This window comes from Plectropomus leopardus, chromosome 13 (genome assembly GCF_008729295.1).
Source record: "Plectropomus leopardus isolate mb chromosome 13, YSFRI_Pleo_2.0, whole genome shotgun sequence".
Taxonomy (NCBI): domain Eukaryota; kingdom Metazoa; phylum Chordata; class Actinopteri; order Perciformes; family Serranidae; genus Plectropomus; species Plectropomus leopardus.
The window spans coordinates 27,366,411-27,390,317 of record NC_056475.1 but is presented as its reverse complement, the minus strand read 5'-3'; the positions used below and the strand labels follow the sequence as shown (position 1 = coordinate 27,390,317).

The 23,907-nt window shown below is 40.9% G+C and overlaps 1 protein-coding gene across 1 annotated transcript; it reads right to left on the bottom strand.

Moving 5' to 3' along the window:
* LOC121952153 (protocadherin alpha-C2-like) lies at positions 1-23,568 on the bottom strand. The gene is made up of 4 exons (XM_042498668.1): positions 20,796-23,568; positions 16,855-16,913; positions 11,386-11,471; positions 1-4,754 (listed from the first exon to the last, which is right to left on the bottom strand). The coding sequence occupies exons 1-4, from the start codon at positions 23,334-23,336 to the stop codon at positions 4,444-4,446; spliced, it is 2,997 nt and encodes a 998-aa protein (XP_042354602.1). The 5' UTR covers positions 23,337-23,568; the 3' UTR covers positions 1-4,443.
* Between the last annotated feature and the right edge of the window lie 339 nt (positions 23,569-23,907).

The following is a 23,907-nucleotide window of genomic DNA, read 5'->3' as shown; positions in this document are numbered from 1 at the left end:
TGGCATATTTATTACAAATACTGTCTATCTGATGCTCATTTTGTTTACTTTTTTCGCCGTTTCATCATTACTTCAAATGCAGCAGTAGCCAGTATCTCATGATCAACGTCCTCATTCATATTTCAAGAACCTACAAATTAGATTTAGTCACAAAGCCTGAAAAGCTTGTATTTGGAATGGAAGCACAGAGAGTCATTGCTATAGAGATGGTCCACTGTCTCATCTGTTTGCAATAGTGTGACCAGGCAGGTTTTTAGAACATTGCAGATCGACACATTGCAAGCATTTTTCAACTCATCTCATCGCAAATGTTAATTCTGAACTGGGCTTTAAAAGCATAGTTTCTGAATTCAGACTGTGTGCATTTATCTGTTAATCTATCCAGGTATAGATATAGCATCTATATCTGCCTTAAATTTTAAAAAGTAATGGATATGTGACTTTTTATAATATGGGACCTGTAAGATCTTTCCAGCTGTGAGGATTGACTTGTGTTGATCTTTGCTTGCTGGTATCATTGCCTCTCTCCAGCGCAACGTAAACACTGTCGACCATGTGCTTCCCCTCCATTAATCCTTAAGTGGATTTCCCCCACTTCCAAATCAACCACAAGTCAACCTCTTTCCACTGCTGCTGCTGCTGCTGCACTTATTGTGTAAGTGGCTTGAGTCGACCCGGGTTGATCAGCTGTCACTAATGGCGGACGCAGGAATAACTGCAGTACCTCTGCTCGTGCGAATAAGGAATGACCTGCCCAATTAACTCTGCTGTGGTTTCTTTCCCCTCTACACTGAGAGCTACTACGATGACTCTTCTTTTCCATCTTGTCTCATCGTATCCAATACAGCGTAATCTCCAATTCCGCTAACTTGTCAGAGGTCCTTACAATGCAATATGTGCGAGATGACAGAGCTGTCAACAACGAACAGTCCGAGCTCAGTTAACAAAGGATGTGTGTGTGTGTCGTATATATGTGTGTGTGTAAATATGCACAAATGTCACTGTGTCGTGGTTGCACAGTTCATTGAAGGAGAGTGACTTGAGAGATGTCATCCAACCATGTTGATTCGAAGAAACAGGAGTAGAGGAAGGAAACAGGCAGCGGGCAAGCAAATCCTACAAGCACTGAAGCAGTCGAGGCAGTGGTGCAGGGCTTGAAGAACAACTACTTAACATTCAAAGACAGAATCAGAGGGATCAGGCTAGAACAGAAATGAAGCAACAAGCAACGTTCCTGCTTCCCAGCCATATATTACACTCCCATATTAAGGATGCCGTCGGCCTTCAGTCTTAGAGTTTCCAGAAAGGGGTGTGTTTTTATTATTATATTAGTATATCTTTGTCACCTGTATGTACTGTATGTGTAAGAGAGCGTGTGTGTGTGTATGCTATGTGTGAGTAAGAGACAGAGAGAGTCAGTGTTTGTGTACAATAATGTGTGTGTCAGACTAGGTGTGCTGATACACAGTGGGAATAAGACCCCGTTGACCTGTGCCGTATCCCGAGAGGAGAGGAAAGGTCAGGGGCCGGTTGCATCAGCTGCACGTAGGTTCCCTAGTTATATCCGAAGTAGCCACAAAATCCCGATTCACGCATTGCTAAAACACAAGCGGTAGCGCCACAAAAATCTGTTACAACATAACCTTAAGTAACAACTAAATAGTTAAGCAAGCAGTAAAGCAGGTGCAAATGATACAAAGTCACACAATTGTACTCACTAACAGTAATGCAGGATTTTTTTTTCTTTTTTTTGCACACAGCTTTTTTTTTTTTCTTCGTTATTAATTCCATGCCATTTTGAAACTTGAAGGATGATAACAGTGATTTTGGTCATTTTTGCCCATTTTCTACAAATGAAACACTACTGCATTATTCATGGCTATTTTCCAATTTGTATTTTCCAGTTCCATTTTTTTGCCTTTCATCAGGCAGAATCTAGTTCTGATTCATTTCCATACAACATGAATATCAACATGCTTAGACTCACTTTACAAACATGATCCATCACGTATGTTTAATTTTCGCCCCATAATTGCGATAACATGGGGCAGTTTTCAAATGAATCTGCACTTGTGACCAAAATGCTGTCTGCACTTTGATGGATTTCTTAAAGCTGGGGTAGGCAGTTTTCTGGAAAAGCCAAAAAATGCCAGAATTTTAACAAGCATGGGCATATATACATGCCTCATACAGTAACCAGCACAAGTATGAGTCATTCATTTCAATCATCCTGATCCCTATGCCATTTTATAGGCCTAGTGGACATTCTATCAGAATCACCGTCCTTCTTTCTTTGCAAATCTGTGGCCTGTAAACCCTTTGAGACTACACTCAGTGATTCGATTAAGTGATTCCATTAAGCTAACATAAGCTACATAAACGTGAATTTGAAGCTGCAGCTGTAAGCCTTTGGCTCAAGTTATTAGAAAGCTAAACCAGCAACATTTTCTCTCCATATCTGAAACACTTTGCTGATATTGCCGAGTGTTTGGTTGAATTTATTGTTCAAGTCTGTCTAATTTTTGGGGGGGTGACTAGCCAAGGAATGTCTGCCACTGAATCAGGCTCCCACAATCTCCAGGGCTGGAGACCTGGATACAGCATTGAAGGCGGGACCCCATTCATTCCTATGAAAGTTGCTCAGTGGCACATGAAGCCAAAAAAGATCCATTTCTGCAGTATGAAATCACCTGGATGACTGGTGCTGCTACCACATCACTGGGCCCAAAGAGCAGGCGCACTAGAGAATTACGGCCGCCAAGCACAGCTGAACTCTCTTCCAGTATTTCCAAATGTTATCTGACCAAATATATCAAATACTTATAGGGAAACGAGTCATTTTGTGCTTTGTGATGTTCAGAAAATGTATGCTGATTTACAGACATCTACAGATGTGATTTAAAGAAGTCTTTTTGTGCCAAATGGCATCATGTATTGCAGTACCACTGTTCGGCCACTATGAAAATTGGCTTCAAAGCCTGCTGCACTTCTCAGGGCATGATGTACACATTTGAAGAACAGCCAATAGGAACGCCTTTCTCTGAAATGACCTGTGATTGGCTAAAGTCTCCTGTCAAAAGCTAGATTGTTTTAATTCCTGTTTACAAAGCAAAGAGGAGGTGCAGACGACTGGTCTAATTTAGTTCTAGTCTTCTTCTCTCAGTCCAATTGAATTACAATATGCTCAAAGGTTGGTATGAGATTTTTTCACAGTGAGCCCCTTCAAAAAACTCACCTACTGCAGCTTTGAAACAAAAAAATTGCACATCTCATCTGTTCGTTTTTTTGTTGGTTTTTTTTGCTTATGAATAAAAGCAATGGCTAGCTGAAAGATTGGAAAATACTTTTTCCCCAAATACAAAATATCAGCAGGATACAAGATTTGTAGAGAATGGACTAAAACATGCAAAAACTATTATTGTCCTTTAAGAGTCAAATTTGGTTTCTATTTACCAATCGTAATTTTTATGCCAATCTAGTCAACTGCAAGTCCGTGTGGCAGCGAGGTAATGCAAGCACTGATTGGCTACTCATCTGAGATCTTAATGTTATAACTAGTTAGAGCCATAGAGTCCCCCCCTTACTACCCATGGTACAATCGAATTGAGTAACTTGCTAATTGCAAATTAACCAGCAGTCATGAAGCCACTACTTGCCACCCTAACCTGGGAACAAACTTGCGCATAGTTGGTGCAACCCAGTCCAGGTCCTCAGCCTCAGCAATGTGCTATGTTACACTGAAACAGAGCTCGAGCGTGGTCCTGCTTGTCTCAGCCACCTCATTCTCTTCAAGGTGCTAATCTCATGGTACATATACTGTATGTTGTTACTTTTTCATTTTTCTTTTTTTTATACAAAAGACCACATTTTCTGAATTCCTACAAGGCCTCCATAATACTGAAGACAAAAGCCTCTGTTTCTTGTTTTTTTAGTTTGGCTTCCACTTCACCTCCAACTAGGTGAGCCAAAAAGGAAGGGGGCTGCATAAAGACAGAGTTGCCAACACGGGCAGCCTCAGCTGACAATGGTCAGATACAAATAGTACACCTTTTCAGGTGTTTTTGTTTTTATTATACAAACTGGGGGGCAGGGGCAGCAAATCACAGAAAGACTAATCCAATAGAAGTCTTTCTGCTTGAATTTGGTCCAACCTTTAGATGAAGTCTGTCTACTGAGAACATTTGTTTACCATAAACTTTAGACTTTTTTAGGCCAAAGTTATGGGGCTAAATGAGCCAAGAAAAGAGAGAAACATTTGTTTAGCGAGTTCACATGGTGTGGGGAGCCAGGCCTTGTCTAATGAGGGTCTGGCCACTGTACAATGTCTATGCAAATATGGTGCAAGGAGGCTCCCTCGGTTCTACAATATGCATTTGGCTTTTTTATTCTGGCTCTGTAATTGGGATTTGTTGGTAGCTCTGTTTTCAAGTCACCCCTTCTCCCCTAATCATCCCCCCCGTCATCCTTCCCTTTCTCCTTCTTGTCCTTCTTGTCCTTCTTCTTCTTTTTCTTCTTCTTGGCCTCCTCCTTCTTGCCAAAGCTTATGAAGTCACCTTTGTCATCCACAGGGCCGGCGTCATGGCGGATAGAAATGATGGCTGGGGATCCGGGGATGATGAAGGCCTCGGGAGGAATCTCTCCAGGCTTCAGGGGCTGAGGAGGGCCATAGCCCTGACCGGCACCATACCTGAAGTGCCAGCTGTTGCTGTTGACTCCAGCACCCACTGGGGGTGACAGTTCACCACCATCTCCATCTACAAGGGTATGACAAAAAAGAAATTGTGGTAAGTCTTTCTACTCATTAGCTTTATTCAATCATCACTGTAACCACACTGCTTCATTAAGGAATATTTAAGAAATAATTGGAATAGTGCTGGGCCTAGCACAGTTGGCACAAAACACTTAGGTAACAAACAATAATAATAAATAATAAACAATGAAATAATATGGTATGTGCAAATTAACCAATTTCTTCTTGTACTGCACCCCAGATAGCTTTTCCTTTTCCTTTTTTTTTTAACTTTCATGCTCTGCACATGCACTGTACGTCACCGTTTCAAATCCCTTGCAAAGGGAAGCTAAGCTAGCTCCAGCTACATATTTACCATACAGAGAGGATGGGTGGCGGATGGGTCCAACAAACCCTGGACTTCCACCCAGGAGCCCGGTGTTTGCTTCCTATGTTAAAGTTGAGCCAAACTATGAGGTTTCTTTCTAAACTTAACCACCCACTTTTATTTCCTAAGCCTAATCATGTCCGTTTGTTGCCTAAACCCAACCACAGGCTTGTTCTGCACAAGGAAATAAACATAAATACAGGGTGTTTTGAGTTTATTTTAAAAAAAGACTGTATGCATCTAATGAGCAAAACTGTATGTTAATTCATTTAGTGCATTTTGTCACACAGGAAGATACCTAGTGTAAATGGCACTGACCAAGTGCAGATACTTGACAAGTTTGGATGAGAAAGTGTTGGCTTAACATATGCTCATACAATGGTTTGCATGATATCTTATTAACTAGTGCCATACCAAGTTAAAATTAGTAATCGTGGTGAGGACATAAACCTATATGCTTAATGTAATGTGATAGTGTGAAGTTGTGATGATGTACCGTAAAACAACTCAAAGTTCACATGGTTTCACATGGGTCACAAACACCAGTCTCCTGGGGTAAAGTCATGTGTTTGTTTGACCAATTCACCACCCCAACCTTCCTCCTTAAGCATACTTTCACTCTCTACATTTCTTCTTTCCCTACACCCGTTAGAGAATTGGTCACATGATTGCGGTCTTCATATTTATGTGGTTTATATATGAATTCTGGTGCATTACTTCCTGTAGGTATATGCATAACAATGCATGAGAACAGCCTGTCCTGCTTGTCTTGCGTTGTTCCTTACTTGGATTTAACTATCTGGTCTTTCAGATGTTCATAAAATCTGACATGTGAGGAATTACCAAAATCAAGCAAAAAGCATGCAGAGCAATAGCCTGACAATGGAGCAATAGCCACGGGGAGGGGATATTTTCAGGACAGCGATTCAGCCGAGACCACAGGAGGGAACACTGGCGGGGGCTAACCTTTAAACCACAGGGATGTTTAGCCTGGCAGTGTGATTTGTATTTGTATTTGGATGATGGCAGCAGCTTAATCTTACTCTCATGGGAAGCCAGAGACAGGGATTCAACCTTTAGTGCTCAGGCATGGATGTGACAAAGATAGGAGCAAAGAGAGCCATTTGTTAAAACGATACTAAAAAAATGTCTATATATAGAACAATTATTATGTAAAGTCAAAAAAACGACATAGCTATTAAGGTCAAAAGGTTAAAGACGGCAGAATGGAAAGAAGAGAGGACGTGAGATGAGATAAGGAGAGAGAGGCAGAGAGAGAGAGAGACAGAGAGAGAGAGAGAGAGAGAGAGAGGCAGTAAGGAAGATGGGGGTGGGCGGGTTTTGCAGACACAGTGCTCTCAGGCCCACACCAGTTCCCTCTGCGCTGACCTACTTTCAGTCTGGATTTTATTTAGATCAAACACAGGCCCTTGCAAAAAAGATTCTATTTGATTTTTCTTTGTAGGCTATTTATGACATTGCTGGAGCGCTGAAATGGTCTCAAACTGCTGTCCCATTGGGAGGTACACTATTCTGAAAATGCACAGTCCGTACACACAGTACCAATGAGTACCTACAAATGAGCTCATCAAATATGAGAATGTATCCAGATTATGGTACAAGGAGATGTAATGGACATTATCACGCTGCTCGATATTTTAGCCCTGCATTACTGCCCTGTTTAACTACGATATGTTTTTGAGCCATGACTGACTGAAAATTGATCATATTAACTCTGACTGATGTTTGGAATACAGTATGTCAGCTTTTAGTAACAAAGCATTGTGCCAGATGTAGACACACATAAATAATTTGTTTTCTACTTGCAAAAATAGAAGTATTCATTTTTAAGTGACATTAAAAAATGAGTATGTGACAAATAAACCATGTCAAGCCATGACAGCTGAGGAAAGCACACATTTAACTTTCTTTTCGTAATCTTGTCACATGTTACACAATTTCTAAATACAGCCAACAGCTGCTAATTGACCTGTGTAATTGGGCTTGTTTAACGATGAGTCAGATGTTATCATCTTATCTTACCATTAGCAGAGTTAGTGCGTTAATACTGTTATGCCAGTCTGTTTCTGAGGATTATGACATTTGATGGTATGGTCTGTCTGTGTGTATTTAATCTGGGTATTAATCCCAGGATATATTTTAAATAAGTCCTGTTCAATTGCTCTCAGCGGTTAGGTAAGGAAAATGGCTTCCTGTGTGGAGGAGGACAACATGCTTAAAATAAACTGAAAAGGCAGCCATGAATTAGAGGAGATGTGCAAAAATACGGTTTTGCAAAATGTGGATGAGCTTATTGAGGCATTAATGCAGTGAATGTCATTACTGTACACAATAAACCTCCATTTCATCTTATTAACTGACTCACCATTTCCTGTTACCTGATGCTGCTATTTAAAGGAGGCTGAGTTTGGTAATACATTATGTAGACAGTCTTGTATTGACAGACAAATTAAAATCTACAAAAGCTCTGTCTTTGCAAATTATTCATATTTATTTATTATTCAATTTTATGAATTAATGAATCTTCATTTAGAACATGTAAAAACATAAAACACAAATAAAAGCAAACAGGCCTTGTGCAACTTGTCATAAAATCTGTAAATTACAGTGTTAGTGCACTGTCACCAAAACAACCACCATATCCTGCATGCAAATATGCATTTCCTTGGACTGCAAAGGTATGACCTACCTTACTCTACCTCTGATTGGCTAGTTCTCATTGCCTTTATTGGTTGGGTTGGTTGGTTTTAGGCAAGAGAAGTGGGATTAGTTAGGATTTGGGTAAGAATGTCAGCCAATTGGAGTAAGACGAGTGAGGTGGGTCATACCTTCCCTATCCTGGGAAACTTGTGTACACTTGTGATCAGATCTCCTAATATGCATATTAATTCCAGCTATAAACAGACTATCTGAGTCCAGCTGAAAGTAAATACATTAAGTAGCACCCTGGAAAATGTAACTCCATAAGGATCTATGATTTTGGTCAAATTTACTGTAATTTTCCCTTTCAATAAAAAGTGGATTTGCCCTTTGGAGTATTGATGTGTCCAGTTTATGTTTTGGGGAAAATAGGTTAATTAATGCCCAAAATTGAAAGGATTCATCCTCTGGGAACTAAGAATGTGCTCAGCAAATTTCATTTGATAAACACTGGTGAAGGTGCCAGAGGAGATGTTAAGGGTTCACTTCAACATCTGGATCCCTCCTCTGTGGCAAATTAATATGAATTTGAGATTTTAAAGCAAATTGGGCCAAACATTTTTGAGATCTCTTGATTTCATCATGTGTGCAGACAGTTTGTGTTAAACTGTAATGGGTCATCTAACATTTTTCGGCTGACTAAATTGTATCAGACAATTTATCATGTAAGAATAGAAAAACCTAAGATATAATTAAACGTGTGGAAGATTACTGGACTGGTTTAAACGCTTCAAACTGCACTGTAATTACTGTGTTCCTGCTGTGAAGAGAACTGCACTTTACCACAGCAGTGCAGTGTTTGACTTATGTACCCCTGATGGGGCTGGAGCAGTTCATGTCCCTACACATGACCAACTGAGCTAAAATGTCAAGTGTCTGTGTAGCGTCTAATCAAGTGAATATTGTCTCTGCAACTTGGGACATCCCAGAGCTCTCTGCACTGGCTGTGACAAATCCAAACGCCTGCCATTGTTAATAAGAATCTTAGCCCAGGTATTAATGTGCAATGTTCCTGTGTGCATGTGAAAAAATTAATTCAGAACGAGCATGTCACATCAGAGGAGTCTGAACAAGTACCAAGAGTTTTTTTCCTCCTTGTGCTACTGTTTCACTAACATGGAGGATTATTTGTAACTCTGCCATGGCTTCATATTAGCCTATATTTCACAGCAATGGATCGGATTATGGTGTAACTACTGGTAAGCAGGTCAGTACAGCTCCTTGTGAGGAGGTTGCCATGACACCTGATGGAGATGTGTGGGTGTTTAAAGCCTCATTTCGTCTAACCTGATGTCCTACATTTAAAATAGGCTATGTTATTTCCTGTCTAGTCCAAGATCCATCTAAAATGAATCCCTCTGGTGGTTTGCAGCACATGCACAAATCAGACAGTCGTGTAGTGCTCGTGCAAATATGTGTGGCACGTACTCTGCATCTACATAAACCATTCTTTTCTGCATTATTTTCCCTAAATGACTGCATGCCCTCTTTTTCCTCTTAATACCTGCCCTTGCAGAGTCCCCTTCCCTCTCCCATTCCCTACTCCTTCCCTTTTTTTCCTGTCTCTAAATCTTCCATTCAGAGATATGACCGGTTGCCATGGAAACTGCCTTCGCCCACTCCCTGCTGATGGAGGGTGCGGCTGCTGCAGCAATCTCTCAGTTAGACAGTGTTGCCAGGCAACAGGTCACATGGCGTTCCCTAGCAACAACACTACTGCAGGAACCTGCCAATCCTCTTAACCTTTCTCTTTCTCCATCCCCCCACACCTCGCTTTTTTTTTCTCCATCCCCCTGAACGTCTCCTCTGCTCTTCCTCTCCAAAATTGCTTTTAATGTTACCGGATTTCTCTTTTTTCATTATTACTGATAATAGCTCCTCTCCCCCTCTGGCAGTAGACAAATGTCTCCTCATCTGCGCCATGGGTCACTTACATAAACACAGTTTTGAGGGTGCTGCATTTGGATGCATCACAGCATATCAGACGACTTCATCATGATAACAATTCACTGCAGGAAAATAAATATCACTTGATGCATAGTAAAGAGGATCAACCTGCAATCCTCTGAATGCCTATGCCTTTGCACTGAGCCACTCCTGACAAATTATTTTTAATACACCCCTTATAGGTTTGCAGTATGCTGTGCACGCTGCTTAAGGACAATATTTGAGTCCTTTTGTGACCAGACAGACAGTTTTCAATATGCTCTTGCAAAAAGACACATTTCTTTGCAAGAAACTCAGAGATGCTGGGGACTGGTACAGCTTGCATTTTGAGCAATTGCTCTCTTTTAAAGCTGACAGAAGGTAAGACATATTCTGTCACTGACTCACCAAGTGATTGACTGTGATGTTACTCTTTACCCTCTACTCTCTACCAATGTTCTAATTCCTGCAGTTAGACAGGAAATCAATGAATAGCAGCTTCGGCTGAAGAAAGAAAGGAGCGGATCACAATGTTCCAAAAGCTGTTTAGTAATCTAAGTTTCAAAAGTTTTCCTGTCAACAGACAAAAGCTATTAGTTAGCTCTGAGGCAGTGTTTCTGGGAAGTGCAGGTCATTTTCGAGGCCAGTTCTATTTGCCACTATGTTGTGTTTGTACATATTGTCAGTGTTGCTGCCCACTCAGGACATCTCATTTTTTATTAAAAAGAAGTGGCCATTTTTTTCAGTCTGCAGCTCTTCATGCTGCCAGCTGCTTTGATGGGAGGATACAGTTGTTTATCTGTGGTTCTGCATAAGGTCCCCAGGCTTCTGGCACCTCAGCTAAACTCTGAACAAACAGCACACAGGAATTATAGATCATGTAGATATTCAAAGCACAGTTCTGTCAAATCCCCAGTTTTACCATGTTGTCTGAAACGCTGCACACTTCATATACCCCAGTGAAATTTCAGAAAGGCAAGCTATGAAATATTACAAACTGCCCAAGCCTACTAGTTGTATACCCCTTCTTTCAGTCCTAAATTTAGCAAACTGTCTTGACTCCAGCTTCATGAAGCATAAAGACATATGAGCTGAAAAAAAAAATTTCTCTTCATTCAAGGTTTAAGATTTGTCTCAAATAATCTTGTTGACAAAACATACATACTTAACTAACTCATTATTCCGATTGTTTAGTTATAGACTGTAAGTTGACTGAAATAATAGTTTTAAGTTTGCCATAGTGGTATACTGGGTTTTATTCTCAAGGTGTGTACAAAAGGCTTCCACAGCCGGGTGCCTGCCAGCAGTTAGCTTCATCAGGAGGGAGTACATAAGTCACAAGTGCAGAGACAAGGACAAGAACACTTGCTGGCTTCCCACCCGTTTTTTGGCAGAAATAATCAAGGTTACCAGAGGTTCATATCCCTGGTGTCTGCTTTAACAAGCCTTTCAACAAATAGCTTGGAGTTGTACACATTACTCAAAGACATTTCAGTACACCATTCATACAGTTCTACTTTTTAGACATTTTTAATCAAGATCAATGTAATTTTGCTCAGTTTCCTTTTTTTTCAAATGACCTTTTTTTTTACTCTATCCTGATTGCCAGACTTGTGCTCACCTGCAGCGCTGGACACAGTGGGCCAGTTCTGGACCAGCATCCCCTGGGCTCCCTGCATCACAGAGGACTCCTCCATGTGGACAGAACTGAAATGCATAAGACATTGAGCAAACTCAGTGAGAAACAGCAAAACAAATGTTAATTTGACCTTTAATTTAATTTTGGCCTAGTATTTCTTGTGGTCTTGTTTCATATTTTAGTAAAAGAAGTATCTTAACCTTAATTTAGAATCCTTTGCCTTAAAAGAATTCTACAGAAGTCCTTTAAACCTTACACCTAAATAGAAATTAGCCAACATTTAATTTATTTACACCTGTGCTTTTCCAACACTTTCTCATCACAACTCTTCACATGATGGTGCTCTGTCAGTGACCTTCTGCCTCTACTTGTGACGTTTTAGGTATCACTCTGCATCAGCTGTTTATGCTCAGGGATGCTGTTACTGTGATGTCAACAAATGTACATGGTGGGATGACGCTGCAGAGTCCTTATGTTTATACAACAGCCCATGGCAACGTGGACCGTCACGATGGTCAGGATTAGGTAACAACATCACGGATGGTTAGGTTTAGGCAAAGAGGCACATGGCAAGGTGCAGAAAAAAACTCTCATCATGACATCTCAAAATGTCTTACATGAAAAACGCCCATGTAGAACTTCCCAATAAAGTTGCATGACATCTGCAAGTCATTTCTAAACAGGTAACTACAAAAGACAAATATGACAAGTTTTGTGAACTGTCAATCAAATGCTGAAGACTGGTTGCCTGGCAACAATCAGTAACAGGCCTAAGTTTCTGTCAATCCTTTTGAAAAAAAAAACAAACAAAAAAAAAACAACTAATAAAGCATAAGAAAATTTAGCTTAAATGAGAGACCCAGTAACATAACAGAAATATGCACATTGACTGAGGCAAGAGTTCATGCAGTCCTCTTCAAACTTCCAGTTATGTCATAGCTTCCAAGGAACATAGGACTCGGTGTTGTTTAGAGTTTTCTGTCCCGTCTTTATCCCAGACAAAGCAATTAATAGTACCAAATACCTGTCTGTGTTGTGCAGTTACAAGTGTTGTTCTTTGAATTCTGACTGCAGTTGCTTCACAGTAAAAGCCTTCTACAAACACTGTTTTTATATAAACATAGACATATATTTTATGTCAACATACTTTCCATGACATTTATTTACATATTCAATAAGGATACATAACATATTTAATGTATTTAAGTACTTCCAGCAGATCTTGTTACATATTCATATTTTAATAATTTTGTGTATTAAAAAGTAGGACACTCCTACCACACTCAAATGAAAAATATTAAATATTCACACTACAAGCACAACATAGAGTCACAGGATGGCCCCAAAGTGGTGTTCTCAAAAATTTCAGATGTTTTTCAGAAGTTTTTTCATTAGTTTAAAAACCCAGAGGGTGTACTTTTCTGAGCTCTATGTTTCATTTGACTAAGCAGGTAGGCAAACAGCTCACACAACTCCTGCTTCCACTGTTAACATTCTCTGTGACAATGTATTGAATCTTACAAAATACATATATATATATATTTATTGAAATATGGCCTGTCTTTATTTTCCCTTTGTCTGATTATTAAGATGATTGTGTTTTATGGTTTTTGGATTTCAGTTTACTGTGTTTTCCTCTCCTGTGTTGCAGTGCTGCATTTCCCTCATTTATCATCTACACACCTGTCCTGCATCTGCTACATTAGTCCTTCCTGCTCCTCAGTTTATCCCAGCCAATCAGCTCCCTGCATGTTCTCCTGTCTCATCACCATATTCCCCTTAACTGAGCTTCTCCACCCTTTTTCTCCACCTGCACTTCATCCTCTCATTAGTCTAGTTTCTATTTAAGTCCTGGTTTTCAGTTCAGTCTTTGTTGGATCCTTGATTTAATTGTGTAATGTTCTGTTGCTGTATCCCTGGAAAAAAAGAGTGATCTTTTGTGTTCCTGCTGCCTGCATTCTTCTACATTTGGGTCCACCTGCTCCATTTTTTCCTGTCATTTAGGCCCTGTTTATATCTGGTATTACCATGAGTTTTTGGTGATCCTATCAGAAGGAACAGCACTTATTACAAGTGAAAACATCCACAAGGCACATTGTGATGCGATCATTTAAACCACACGGTGAGGTCCTTTGGAATGCATGACCACATTTCTTTGTAAACTAGAGTAAATGTCCTGATGCATCCTTAAAGGGATACTTAAATGATTTTCAACCAGCTTTGTATTAAAACAGTGTTATTAGTATGTGTAGATGGACTGTGGTAAACTTTCTTTCATCCAACCAGAGCCTGGATATCCCTCCTTAACTCCTGGTAAAACACCACCAAATGGCATAATTTACATTATTTGGTGGAGTTTCGCTGGCTCTTAAAGCTCAATTACATTTTTGTATTGCCTGCCAACCACCGCAAACCCTGCCACGGCCACTCAAAGTGTATATAACTGATCAAGAGACACATCCGCCCCTCTCTCTGTCTCTAAAACTCTGACAAAAACACTAAAACAAGGCAGTGCTGATCGAATATAAACCAAGATTATGTTACTGCACTGCCTATTTCTCGGCTAAAATATTTTCAGAAATGTAATTTAATGCCCCATTCGCTGTACTCGCTGTAGAGTTTGTGAACAGGAAGTGGGTGCCACTGCTCAGTGAAAACAGTGGCCAAAAAAACAGAGATCAAACCGTAAAACTAAGCACTGACGATCAAAAATAAACCCAGATTCTGCCACTGAGTTGCATATTTCTCAGCTAAAATGTTTTCAGAAACATGTTTTAGCTTATTGTTTAACTTTAATATAAGATCTGTCCGGCCCCTATTGTTTCACATGGACCATTCTACAATATGTCAGGCGCACTGCATCCTGGTAGCTGTAGGTTTTCTACCTATTAAGTAAAAGCATCTTTTTTTTGTTTTCTCTGGTCACATAGCACCAATTTCAAAAGTATTGGTGTCTTTCCACTGCATAGTTGGCCTACTTTTATGTGAGGGCCTTCTTTGTATCTGTATCATATTGTAATGCTCAATAATTTGCCAATTTTTCAATAAGTTTGACAAAGTGTCAAACCGTCCATTGTTTTGCTGTATGAAAGGAGTTGTTGAATTCTGCTGATAGTGATATCTCCAGCTGTAACGACACAACCTCCTACATGATTAGCGAACAGTTAGCAAGGTTGTGGATGTAACAAATTTACATTAGAGTACGTGACATCGTCAGTAACTAAATCTGAATTACAGGTGATCAGCTGGAGATGCATGACAGGCGCAGGTGTGAACGGCGATGTGTCTCAGCTGTCCACTAGTGTTCACATCTTCAAAACACATGTCAATACCAGGTGTAACCAAGCGCTTAGTAACCAGCAATGGGCCTTTTTCACAACAGACATTTTCGACTTGTCATAGCAGGAAAAGCACAGGTGCTGAAAATAACACTAAAGATGGCTGCACTCTATTCAAGTGCTCCAGTGAGAGTGACAGTGAGAAATCAAAGTAACTAAATGGAATTCAGTCATCATTAGTTTTATTATTTAACCCCTTAAAACCTAGCTCGACATTATTTTTGTTGCACTGCATTCAGACACCTTTCACAAGTATTAAAACCTTTGAAATGGGGTTTCTTTGAAAAACATGGAATAAAGGCAATCAGCAATATTGTATGAAATGTCCTGCAAATTGCAAATAAATAAAATATATAACATAAAATAAAAGTGAAAAAAATACCTAAAACTTAGTTTAAAACAATAGAACATTATCAAATGACAAGGGATAAAAATATCACTTAAATCAAAATTTATAATTATCATAAGTATACATTTGATATTAGAATAAATTTTGTGCACCTTTTTACAAATTTCTTAATAATTTTGGGGTCATTTTTTACATTTCTCATTGCCTTCATAATAATAATAATGAAAAAATGACCACACAGAATCACTAAAATTTAACTTTAAATTTAGAAACTATTCTAATGCTGTAATAACCATACAAAGCCAAGCGCATGCAATATTTAACCTGAGATATTTCCTCCTATACATTTATAATGACTATAGATCTCAGTGTATGGGAGGACCTACCCTGACTGCGGCCTCTGCAATGCAGCACCTCCAGCTTCATTCTCAAACTGCAGCTGGCTTATGTGTTACGGGATTTGTCATTGATTTAAAATGACCGTGTACATTCTCATTTTCAAGCTTTTTCCACAATCAAAGGTGCTGATTAAATGTGTAAGACTTTGACACAGTTAACTGGTGTTCTCTACACCAACTGCCTTATACCAGGAATGTGGGTCAGTGATGTGGGTGCTACACGCCGTGTGTGGTGTGATGCGCTACAGCACGCATGTGTCGGGGTTAAGTGTTATTATGAGTCTCTCGGTGTCTGTGCGCGTTACAGGCACTGCCATTTTCGAGATGGCAGCGGCAAATTGCAATGATGATTTATGTTAATGCATGTCATGTTACAGTGACTTGATGACATGATGCACATTATGATAGCCTCCACGCCGTAGAAATTAACACTAATATCCAATTAAATCAAACTTAGACGGAGCAGAAGAGTGCACAAGTGAGCACGGCACATTGTTGGCACGGAATTATGAAAACAGAGTACAAATTAGACATGTGGAGGTAAAACTCATTAGTCCATGACGTTCCAGCTGTCTTCGTATCAAATTAACAACTTTTGTGACCTGATTATTACAGAATTAAAGTGACAAATGAAGATCCAAAAAATGTTGTTCCTAATTGTTGTCGGATCCTCTTAATATCAGTCTTCTTTCATTTGCAGTACGTAGCTAATGATATCTTTAGATCAATCTATAATATCATATCTGAGTGCGTGCCACTGAATTAACAAGTATGACCAGAGTCCAAAATGTCCTCTGCCGTCTGTGTTCACAACTTCTCCTTTCATCTCTGGACAAAAAATGTATAAAAACACACAGAAACTCACACATGTGCGTTGTACATGCAGACAATGATGCATGTGTGCATCTGATGATCTGAGAAAGGTCATAGTCGGCTCATTTGTCCTTCATGCTTCCTGCTTAAAGACTGTAACTGCGGGGGGAGCGATGCTCAGAATGTAGATGACCTATATAGTATTACACTGCAGAGGAGGAGTGCTATTCATTCACTGATGGGAGCTGCAGATGGCTTTTCCCAATGGAGGAGGACAGAGTTGGGGTTCAGACTGATGCTGAGGGGCCACTAAAGGCTATTTCTGATACTGATCTACACCATTGTGTTGCAGTGTCGTATTCAAAATCGTTTTTATAGAAGTGATTTCAATGTGCAGGTGTCTAAATGTTGAATTCAGAGATATTATGCACTGTAGCTGTGGTAAAGTTGAGAGCATTATTAAGGGTCACTTTATAGACGATGTGAGGAAGATGAACAACTTTTATCTAGATGATCAAAAGTTGCAAAAGAGTTAAAGATGGAAAGTGCTTACCTCTGCACCCCTGCCCTCAAAGATGCAGAATATCGCCAGTCAGCATTCGGGGCTTTCGGCTGAGCGAGCAATAGGTAGAGAGAGAGAAAAAAGAGAGAGAGAGAGGAGAGGTGAAAAAAAGAGAAGAGAGAGAGAGAGAGAGAGAGAGTTTAGTTTGATCTCATACAGTGCAAAGCCAGGCTGGGCCATGGTCTCATCAATTAATCATGATACATGTCCCAGCTCTGGACGTGAGAGGAACACTGCAGTCGTGTCCCCCTTTGCAAGCGCTCACACACACACACACACACACACACACACACACACACATGCATACATATTGATATCCTCACATAGACACAGAAGGACTCTAAAAAGGGCAGTGACTGAGAGCCATATTGATGAGTTTTTGGACAGTCTCTCACTCCCTGGCTCTATAAATGTGAGAGCTGGGGGAGTTATGGCCTTCCCTGAGTGCCGGGGTGTTTGCACAGACTGATGTGTACATGTTTGTGTGTAAGTGGAGTATGCGTCTGCTCTTCATGAACCTAGCCTGAGTGCTTGCAACTCCCAGCAGTCCTCTGGTGAATTATTGCCTTTAAAAACCAATAAGTTGTCATCGCGAAGGCAACCACATCCTACATCGCTGGTCTGTATTAACCCAGTGTGAAATAACCATGACCTCCTAGCAACACATTTTGTGGTGGCGGCACACACTTTGTTGAAATTATGTGTGTGCATGGTTGGATTTAGCTGCCAAAACTACTTGGTTAAGGTGTAGATTACGACTGCATTTTCAGGTAAAATAAGTACCTCAGTCACATGTGAAACATAAGTACAATGTAAAGTGATGTACTGTAAGTAAGTAAATGACATGTTAGGTTAAAAAAAGTCCATGTTGATTTTTTGTACACGAACCGCAGCCCTCCAGGTAAAAGTCTGGTGTTTTAACCCATCCAGCACTCCCACCTTCTCCCCATGAAGGCTGTCTTTTTACAATATATTACCTATGGGGTCGTTAAATTAACAACTGCTCATTAATTAAGGTTGTTGAACCAGGGAATTTATGTGTAGCATACTTTTTTTGCCACCACCAAATGCAGTCTTAAGAGGTCTGGATCATTTCACATATTTCTGTACGGTAGGTTTGGAGGGTAATCAAATACAAATATGGTATCACAAATGTGTAGGATTTTAGTGTGTGGGACAAATCATCAAAAATATTTTACAAATTATAACTTTTATTATGTACTGACTGATTTCATCTTCTTCCATTTTTCTTGCTTCGGAGATTTACTTGATTGTGATGATTTCAATCTCTATGATAACTCTACTGTCGTTGCATTGGAACTATTGTATAGACAGCTTTGTGGTACTATATGTTTGCACTGAGATAAAGATAAACAAAATGTTATCTAGATGTGTCTCAGTTTATTGAACAATTTAAGAGGTATTAATAAAATTTAAATACTAAAGCTTTTTGGGCTTAATACTTACATGTTAAATGCTAAATAACTGAAATAGTTTCAATTTTGTTGATGTTTTGGACTGTTGGAGTCCCCATGTTAAAGGGGAAAACCAACAAGTCCTCCATTCCAAACAACCACATAATTCACATGTTCATATAGGCAATATATAGGCTATGCAATATGGTGAACATCAAATTTCACACAACACAACATCCACAAAATTTTTGATCAAACACCTAGATAGCATCAGTGTAATGATATTTTAAGGTTGACTGATGGTGCTTTGCAGAACAGTTGCATAATGAAATTTTTTGATAAATAAGCTAGAAAAGTCTTACTCCAGAAAATTACATCACTTTACTGTAAAGCAGTCTTTGGTGCCAAAAGACTATTGTCTATCCCTATATTCACACCTCTGAATATGACCCATTGGAGCATTTCCTGAGTTTGCACCCCTACTGGTGGACAATGGACGAGCTTATATAACTGTGATTGGTCACAATTTTAAATGTGTGTGGAATATAATGAAATGGTCACAATTGCACCAAAACTGCATGCAAGAAAACTTGACTAGGTTTAGAAAAAACATTATAAAATAAAATAAAATAAGAATGTTTGTTACAAAGGTAACTTCAAGTATCTTATGGGACATACGTCAGAATACCCATGTTTTGTTGTCAGATTAACTATATGATTTTTGATTTCACACGGGACAAAAACACCTGTCTCCTTGATAAAAGTCCTCCTCTTGTTTGATCCTACCACCCTAAATGGACTTACTCCATCTTTTGACTTTGCTTCAATAATAACTACTTCAGCCATTAGAGGTCACCACCTGACAAAAAAATGTAGTACTGGTCGTAATTTTTGCTTCTAAAAATGCCCTATTTGGTACTATATCACTGATTTGACATTTCACACTCTAGCTTTTGGATTTGAGAAAGAGTTTTAATGTTTACTAATATTTTTGGACTGTCTTAGACCATAGGAATAGCATGTATGAGTTTTAAAAATGGGAATAGGTACCCTTTAAGGTTGCCAGGACTCCTGTTCAATTCCTTTTGATGATAGCCAAATTTTGGTGATGATTATGTCTTTAAATTTGAAAAAACATATGAATCTCATAGGAGGGAGAAGTCATATTTTAATGAGCTAATCTCTTATGGCCATTAATTATGCCTGATTATGCTTACTCATTACTTTCCTCATGAGTAGGCACTGTGCACATGCACTGTATGAAATGACTGTGAACATCTGCATTACAGCTAATGCTAAAATCAGTCAGCATCATGTGGCTCATAGTCTCGGACCTCAAGAACACTGAATAAGAAACACTGCGTTTTAAGACACAAACCTGCTCAGGCAGTAGCAAGTGTCCCAGATAAAGATGGCACATTATGTTCTTTAGTTCAATTCAGAGGGGAGTATTTTCTGCTGGTAGACCCAGCCTCTTTGAGTAAATCTAATTTGCAGGGCTGAGGAACAGAGGCTGGGGGATAATTTAATTTACACTGCTACACTTGTCTTGGTCAGAGATTTTCTCATAACTAATGTACCAGTGGCTGGCACCTGATAATTAGGATGATGCAACCCAGAGAGAACATCTTAACCTTTGGAAACTTTGCAGCAACAATCTGACAATAAATATTATATTAATCCAATAATTTATCCAAGAATCTCATCAGCTCAAAGGTAAACAAATCTACCCAGAAATCGTTTGATTCTACAACTAATACACATAAAGATTTAGACAAATGGTGCATGTATGGCTAGACAGTACAAGATTTCTTGATAAAGATCCTTTCAGTTAGCATGTGAAGGCATTAACAGTATCACTCAATTAGAAAAGTTCGCAATCAATGAAGTGTAAAATAGTCTTTAAGCTCAGAAAATAAAATAACAGTAGGCAAATATAAATCTTTTCCACAGTCAGAGGCAACAGCAACTAGTCTGCAGGGCCTTTGATCACGTCAATTAACCCCAACTGCTCCAGTGTAACAGTTTTTCCTTCGCTCGCACTTACAGGTCAAACCCAGTTGCACAGAGTATGAGCCAGTAGTGCAGACTGCATGACCTGTTCTAAGCGTAGATGTGATGACAACCTCAAACCGAAACACAAATCTCTGAATCATCAGAAATAACACGGGACCCTGAAAAGCATCAGGCCTGACACTAATGCAGTGTGAGTGCTGAGCTGGGCTGGGCTGAGCGACAGCACAGTACAAGTGGGAACTGAACAAAAGAGAATAAGGAATGCAAGGACTCAATTCATTGTAGTGGGGGATCAAATCTGACATACTAGAATATCATCACCCTGCAGGAACAAGATAACACACAAAAATGATGCATACTGTACCACTAACCTCAATGAAGAGGGTCCTACATTGTTTGGAGCTAACTAAAATTTAATTGCAGACACTAACATGAAAACACAATGATTCATGACTTTCAGTTATGCATGCAAAGGTAAAACATTAAAAGAGAATGACACACCTCTGGGCAGAGTTGCAGCGAGGCATCAGGCATACTCAGTCTTCGTACAAATCCACTATTACTCGTGAAGAAGCGGTCGGCACCGCTGCCCCAGGTGCCACTGATGGGGCGTCCTGTGTTGTAGAACATGAAAGTGTCACTGCCAGAGGTGGCTGTCAGACAGGTCTTGTAGCAGTAAGTCTTTGTTAGGGAGCCATTTCCACGCACTTCGATGTAGTGAGGCTCCACTTTAAGGTCTCTCCGAAGCACCACGTTATTATTAGGCTGTGCACCGGCTGCACCGCCAGCTGCCCCGCCAGCACTTACACTGCCACTCCCGCCATCTGGAGGGGGCTTCTGTGACACACAGCAAGGGGAACAGGACCCAGGCTGGGTGCAGTAGGCATGGCAGCGGACAATGGCCAGCACCACCACAGTGACCAGGAACACAAAGGTGGTGGCACTCAAAGCCACGATCAAGTAGAGGGTCACATTGGAGAGGAGCAGTGGGCTGTGAGGTCGGATGATCCTCTTAGGGTCAGGGGCCACTTTGGGGGGCACCTCCATGACTGCCACGTTGATGGTGGCAGTGGAGGAGAGGGCAGGCTGCCCATGGTCCTTCACTAAAACGGTTAGAGCAAAGGAGGTGGAGTTGTCCTCTAGGATCCTCCGAGTGGTCCTGATCTCACCGGTGTGTTCATGCACCTTGAACAAGTCCAGGTCAGTGGCTGTCTCCAGTACATACACCAGCCAGGCGTTTGGACCAGCGTCTGCATCGTACGCTACCACTTTGGTCACCAAGGCACCAGGCTCTGCATTCTTTTGTACTGTTTCCAATGAGCGCGTGCCGTTGCCGGGAGGGTTGACTATCAGTGGTGCGTGGTCATTCTGATCCATTATGTAGATGTAGACAGTGGCAACGCGGCTCAGCGGAGGAATGCCCCCATCTTGGGCTTTGACCTGGAAGTGAAACTCTCTTAGTGACTCATAGTCAAAGGCTCGCAGGGCATAAGCCTCCCCAGTATCGGCCTTCACAGACACATACGAGGTGACGGGGATGCCATGGTTGTTGTCATTGAGCACTGTGTAGGTAATGCGTGCGTTCTCTTTGATGTCTGCGTCTTGAGCTTTCACAGTACACAAAGACGCCCCAGGGGCATTGTTCTCAGCCACATAGACGGTATATGAAGTCTGTTCAAATCGCGGTGGGTTGTCATTAACATCGGCCACATCCACCTGTATGGTCTTCTGGGAGGAAAGCGGAGGGTTTCCTCCATCCGTGGCACTCAGAGTGACATTGTAGGCATCGGTGGTCTCGCGGTCCAAGAAGGCTGAGGTAACCAGAGTGTAGTAATTTCTGAATGACTTGATTTTGAAAGGAAGGCCTGCTGGGATCTCCAAGCTCACCTGCTTGTTGGCGCCGGAGTCTCTATCGGTAACGCTAATGAGGGCCACGACCGTGTCTGCACGAGCGTCCTCCCTCACAGGGCTTGACAGAGATGACAGCACTATCTGAGGGACGTTGTCATTCACGTCAACCACCTCCACCACCACCTTACAGTGTGCTGCCACGGCCCCAGGGCCTTTGTCCATCGCCTGGATGTACATCTCATAGGAGTTGGTCTCTTCATAGTCAACGTTGCTCCTCACTCTTATGTCTCCTGTATGAGTGTCCATGCTGAACATCTGCCTCACTCTCTCAGGAGTGTAGCTGCTGAAAGAGTAATAAACCTCTCCATTTGTGCCCTCATCCAGATCAGTAGCATTCAGTTTAATAACCAGGGTGTCTTTGGGCGAATTTTCCAGCAGTTTCACCTTGTACACTGAGCTGTCGAACATGGGGACATTGTCATTTGAGTCCAGGACCCTGACATTGATTGTAGCCGTGCCTGTCTTCTCAGGCGTCCCACCATCCACAGCACTTAAAATTAATTGGTGATAAGGCGTTTGTTCGCGATCAACGGGCTTTTTGAGCACAAGCTCGATGTGCTTTGTGTTTAGGGAGGGTTTGTTAGATACCAGCGCGAAATGGTCGTTTGTGCTGAGCTGATACATGCGGACTGAATTGGACCCAATGTCTGGATCTTGAGCGTTTTCAATCGGGTAACGAGACCCCGGCAGAGCAGATTCTGTGATTTCCAGTTGATACTCGTCTCTGGGGAACTGCGGCGCATTGTCATTGGCATCCACAATCACCACCTCGACGTGGTGCACCTCAGTGGGGTTTTCGACCAGCACCTCCAGATTAATAAGACAGGTGTTGGATAAATCGCACAGTGCCTCCCTGTCGATCCTCTCGTTGACGAGTAATTTCCCGTTTTTGGGGTTGACAATCACGTAGCGTTTCCCGCTGTTGGAGGTTACCTTAATTTTTCGGGTGGCGAGCTTTCGAATATCCAGCCCCAAGTCATGCGCCAGATCACCGACCAGTGCCCCATTTTCCAGTTCTTCTGTAATCGAATATTGTAATTGTCCAAACGAAAGGCCACAAAATAAGGAAAATATCACAAAATAAAAAGGCACATTATTCCCTATCCGGTTGCATATCCCCGCCACAGCCATTGCAAGCTCACAGGATCCGCAGACGGATTAAACGCAGCCTTCCGCCTTTTTAGCTTGCAGTATCTTGCATCCCAGCACCTCATTAAGGTGGGCTAATTGGTCTCCCGGTAAATGAAACACAAGCGGCTCATCCATTGTGTTACCCGGCTGAGGTGGATCCTCTCCAGCGCACCCATGTTTCCTTTGTCCGTGATGCGCTTTTTTGTCTCCAGTGCGCGCTGCTGACGGGTGTGTTTCCCTGCTGCTGGAGCTGTGACATCTGTCAAGCTCGTCGAAATAAGTCGCAATTAAACCGGAAACGAGATTTTTTTGCTTTCAAAATAAAATAAGTGTCACCTTTTCTCCACTAAATTAAGGTAGCTCTACTGGAGGAGATCAAGTAATACACGCACACAGGAAGCCTCATATTATCAGTTAAGTGCTAAAATAAAGAAAAAGAGCTGGGAGTCGTTGTTTTAGAGGGTTGTCATCAGTTCCTGACTCATAATTTCCAGCTTTTAACTACAATTATACAATATTAATAAATGGTTTCTCTTTCTATATAAATTCCTCTATTTAGTTTAGTTTATAT

What these genes read in the sequence shown, in the direction of transcription:
- LOC121952153 (XM_042498668.1), bottom strand. Translation starts at nt 23,336, where the DNA reads ATGGCTGTGGCGGGGATATGCAACCGGATAGGGAATAATGTGCCTTTT. An exon ending in TTGAGGGCAGGGGTGCAGAG is followed by an intron (nt 11,472 to 16,854) that starts GTAAGCACTTTC and finishes TATGCATTTCAG; the next exon opens with TTCTGTCCACATGGAGGAGT. An exon ending in CACTGTGTCCAGCGCTGCAG is followed by an intron (nt 4,755 to 11,385) that starts GTGAGCACAAGT and finishes ATACCCTTGTAG; the next exon opens with ATGGAGATGGTGGTGAACTG.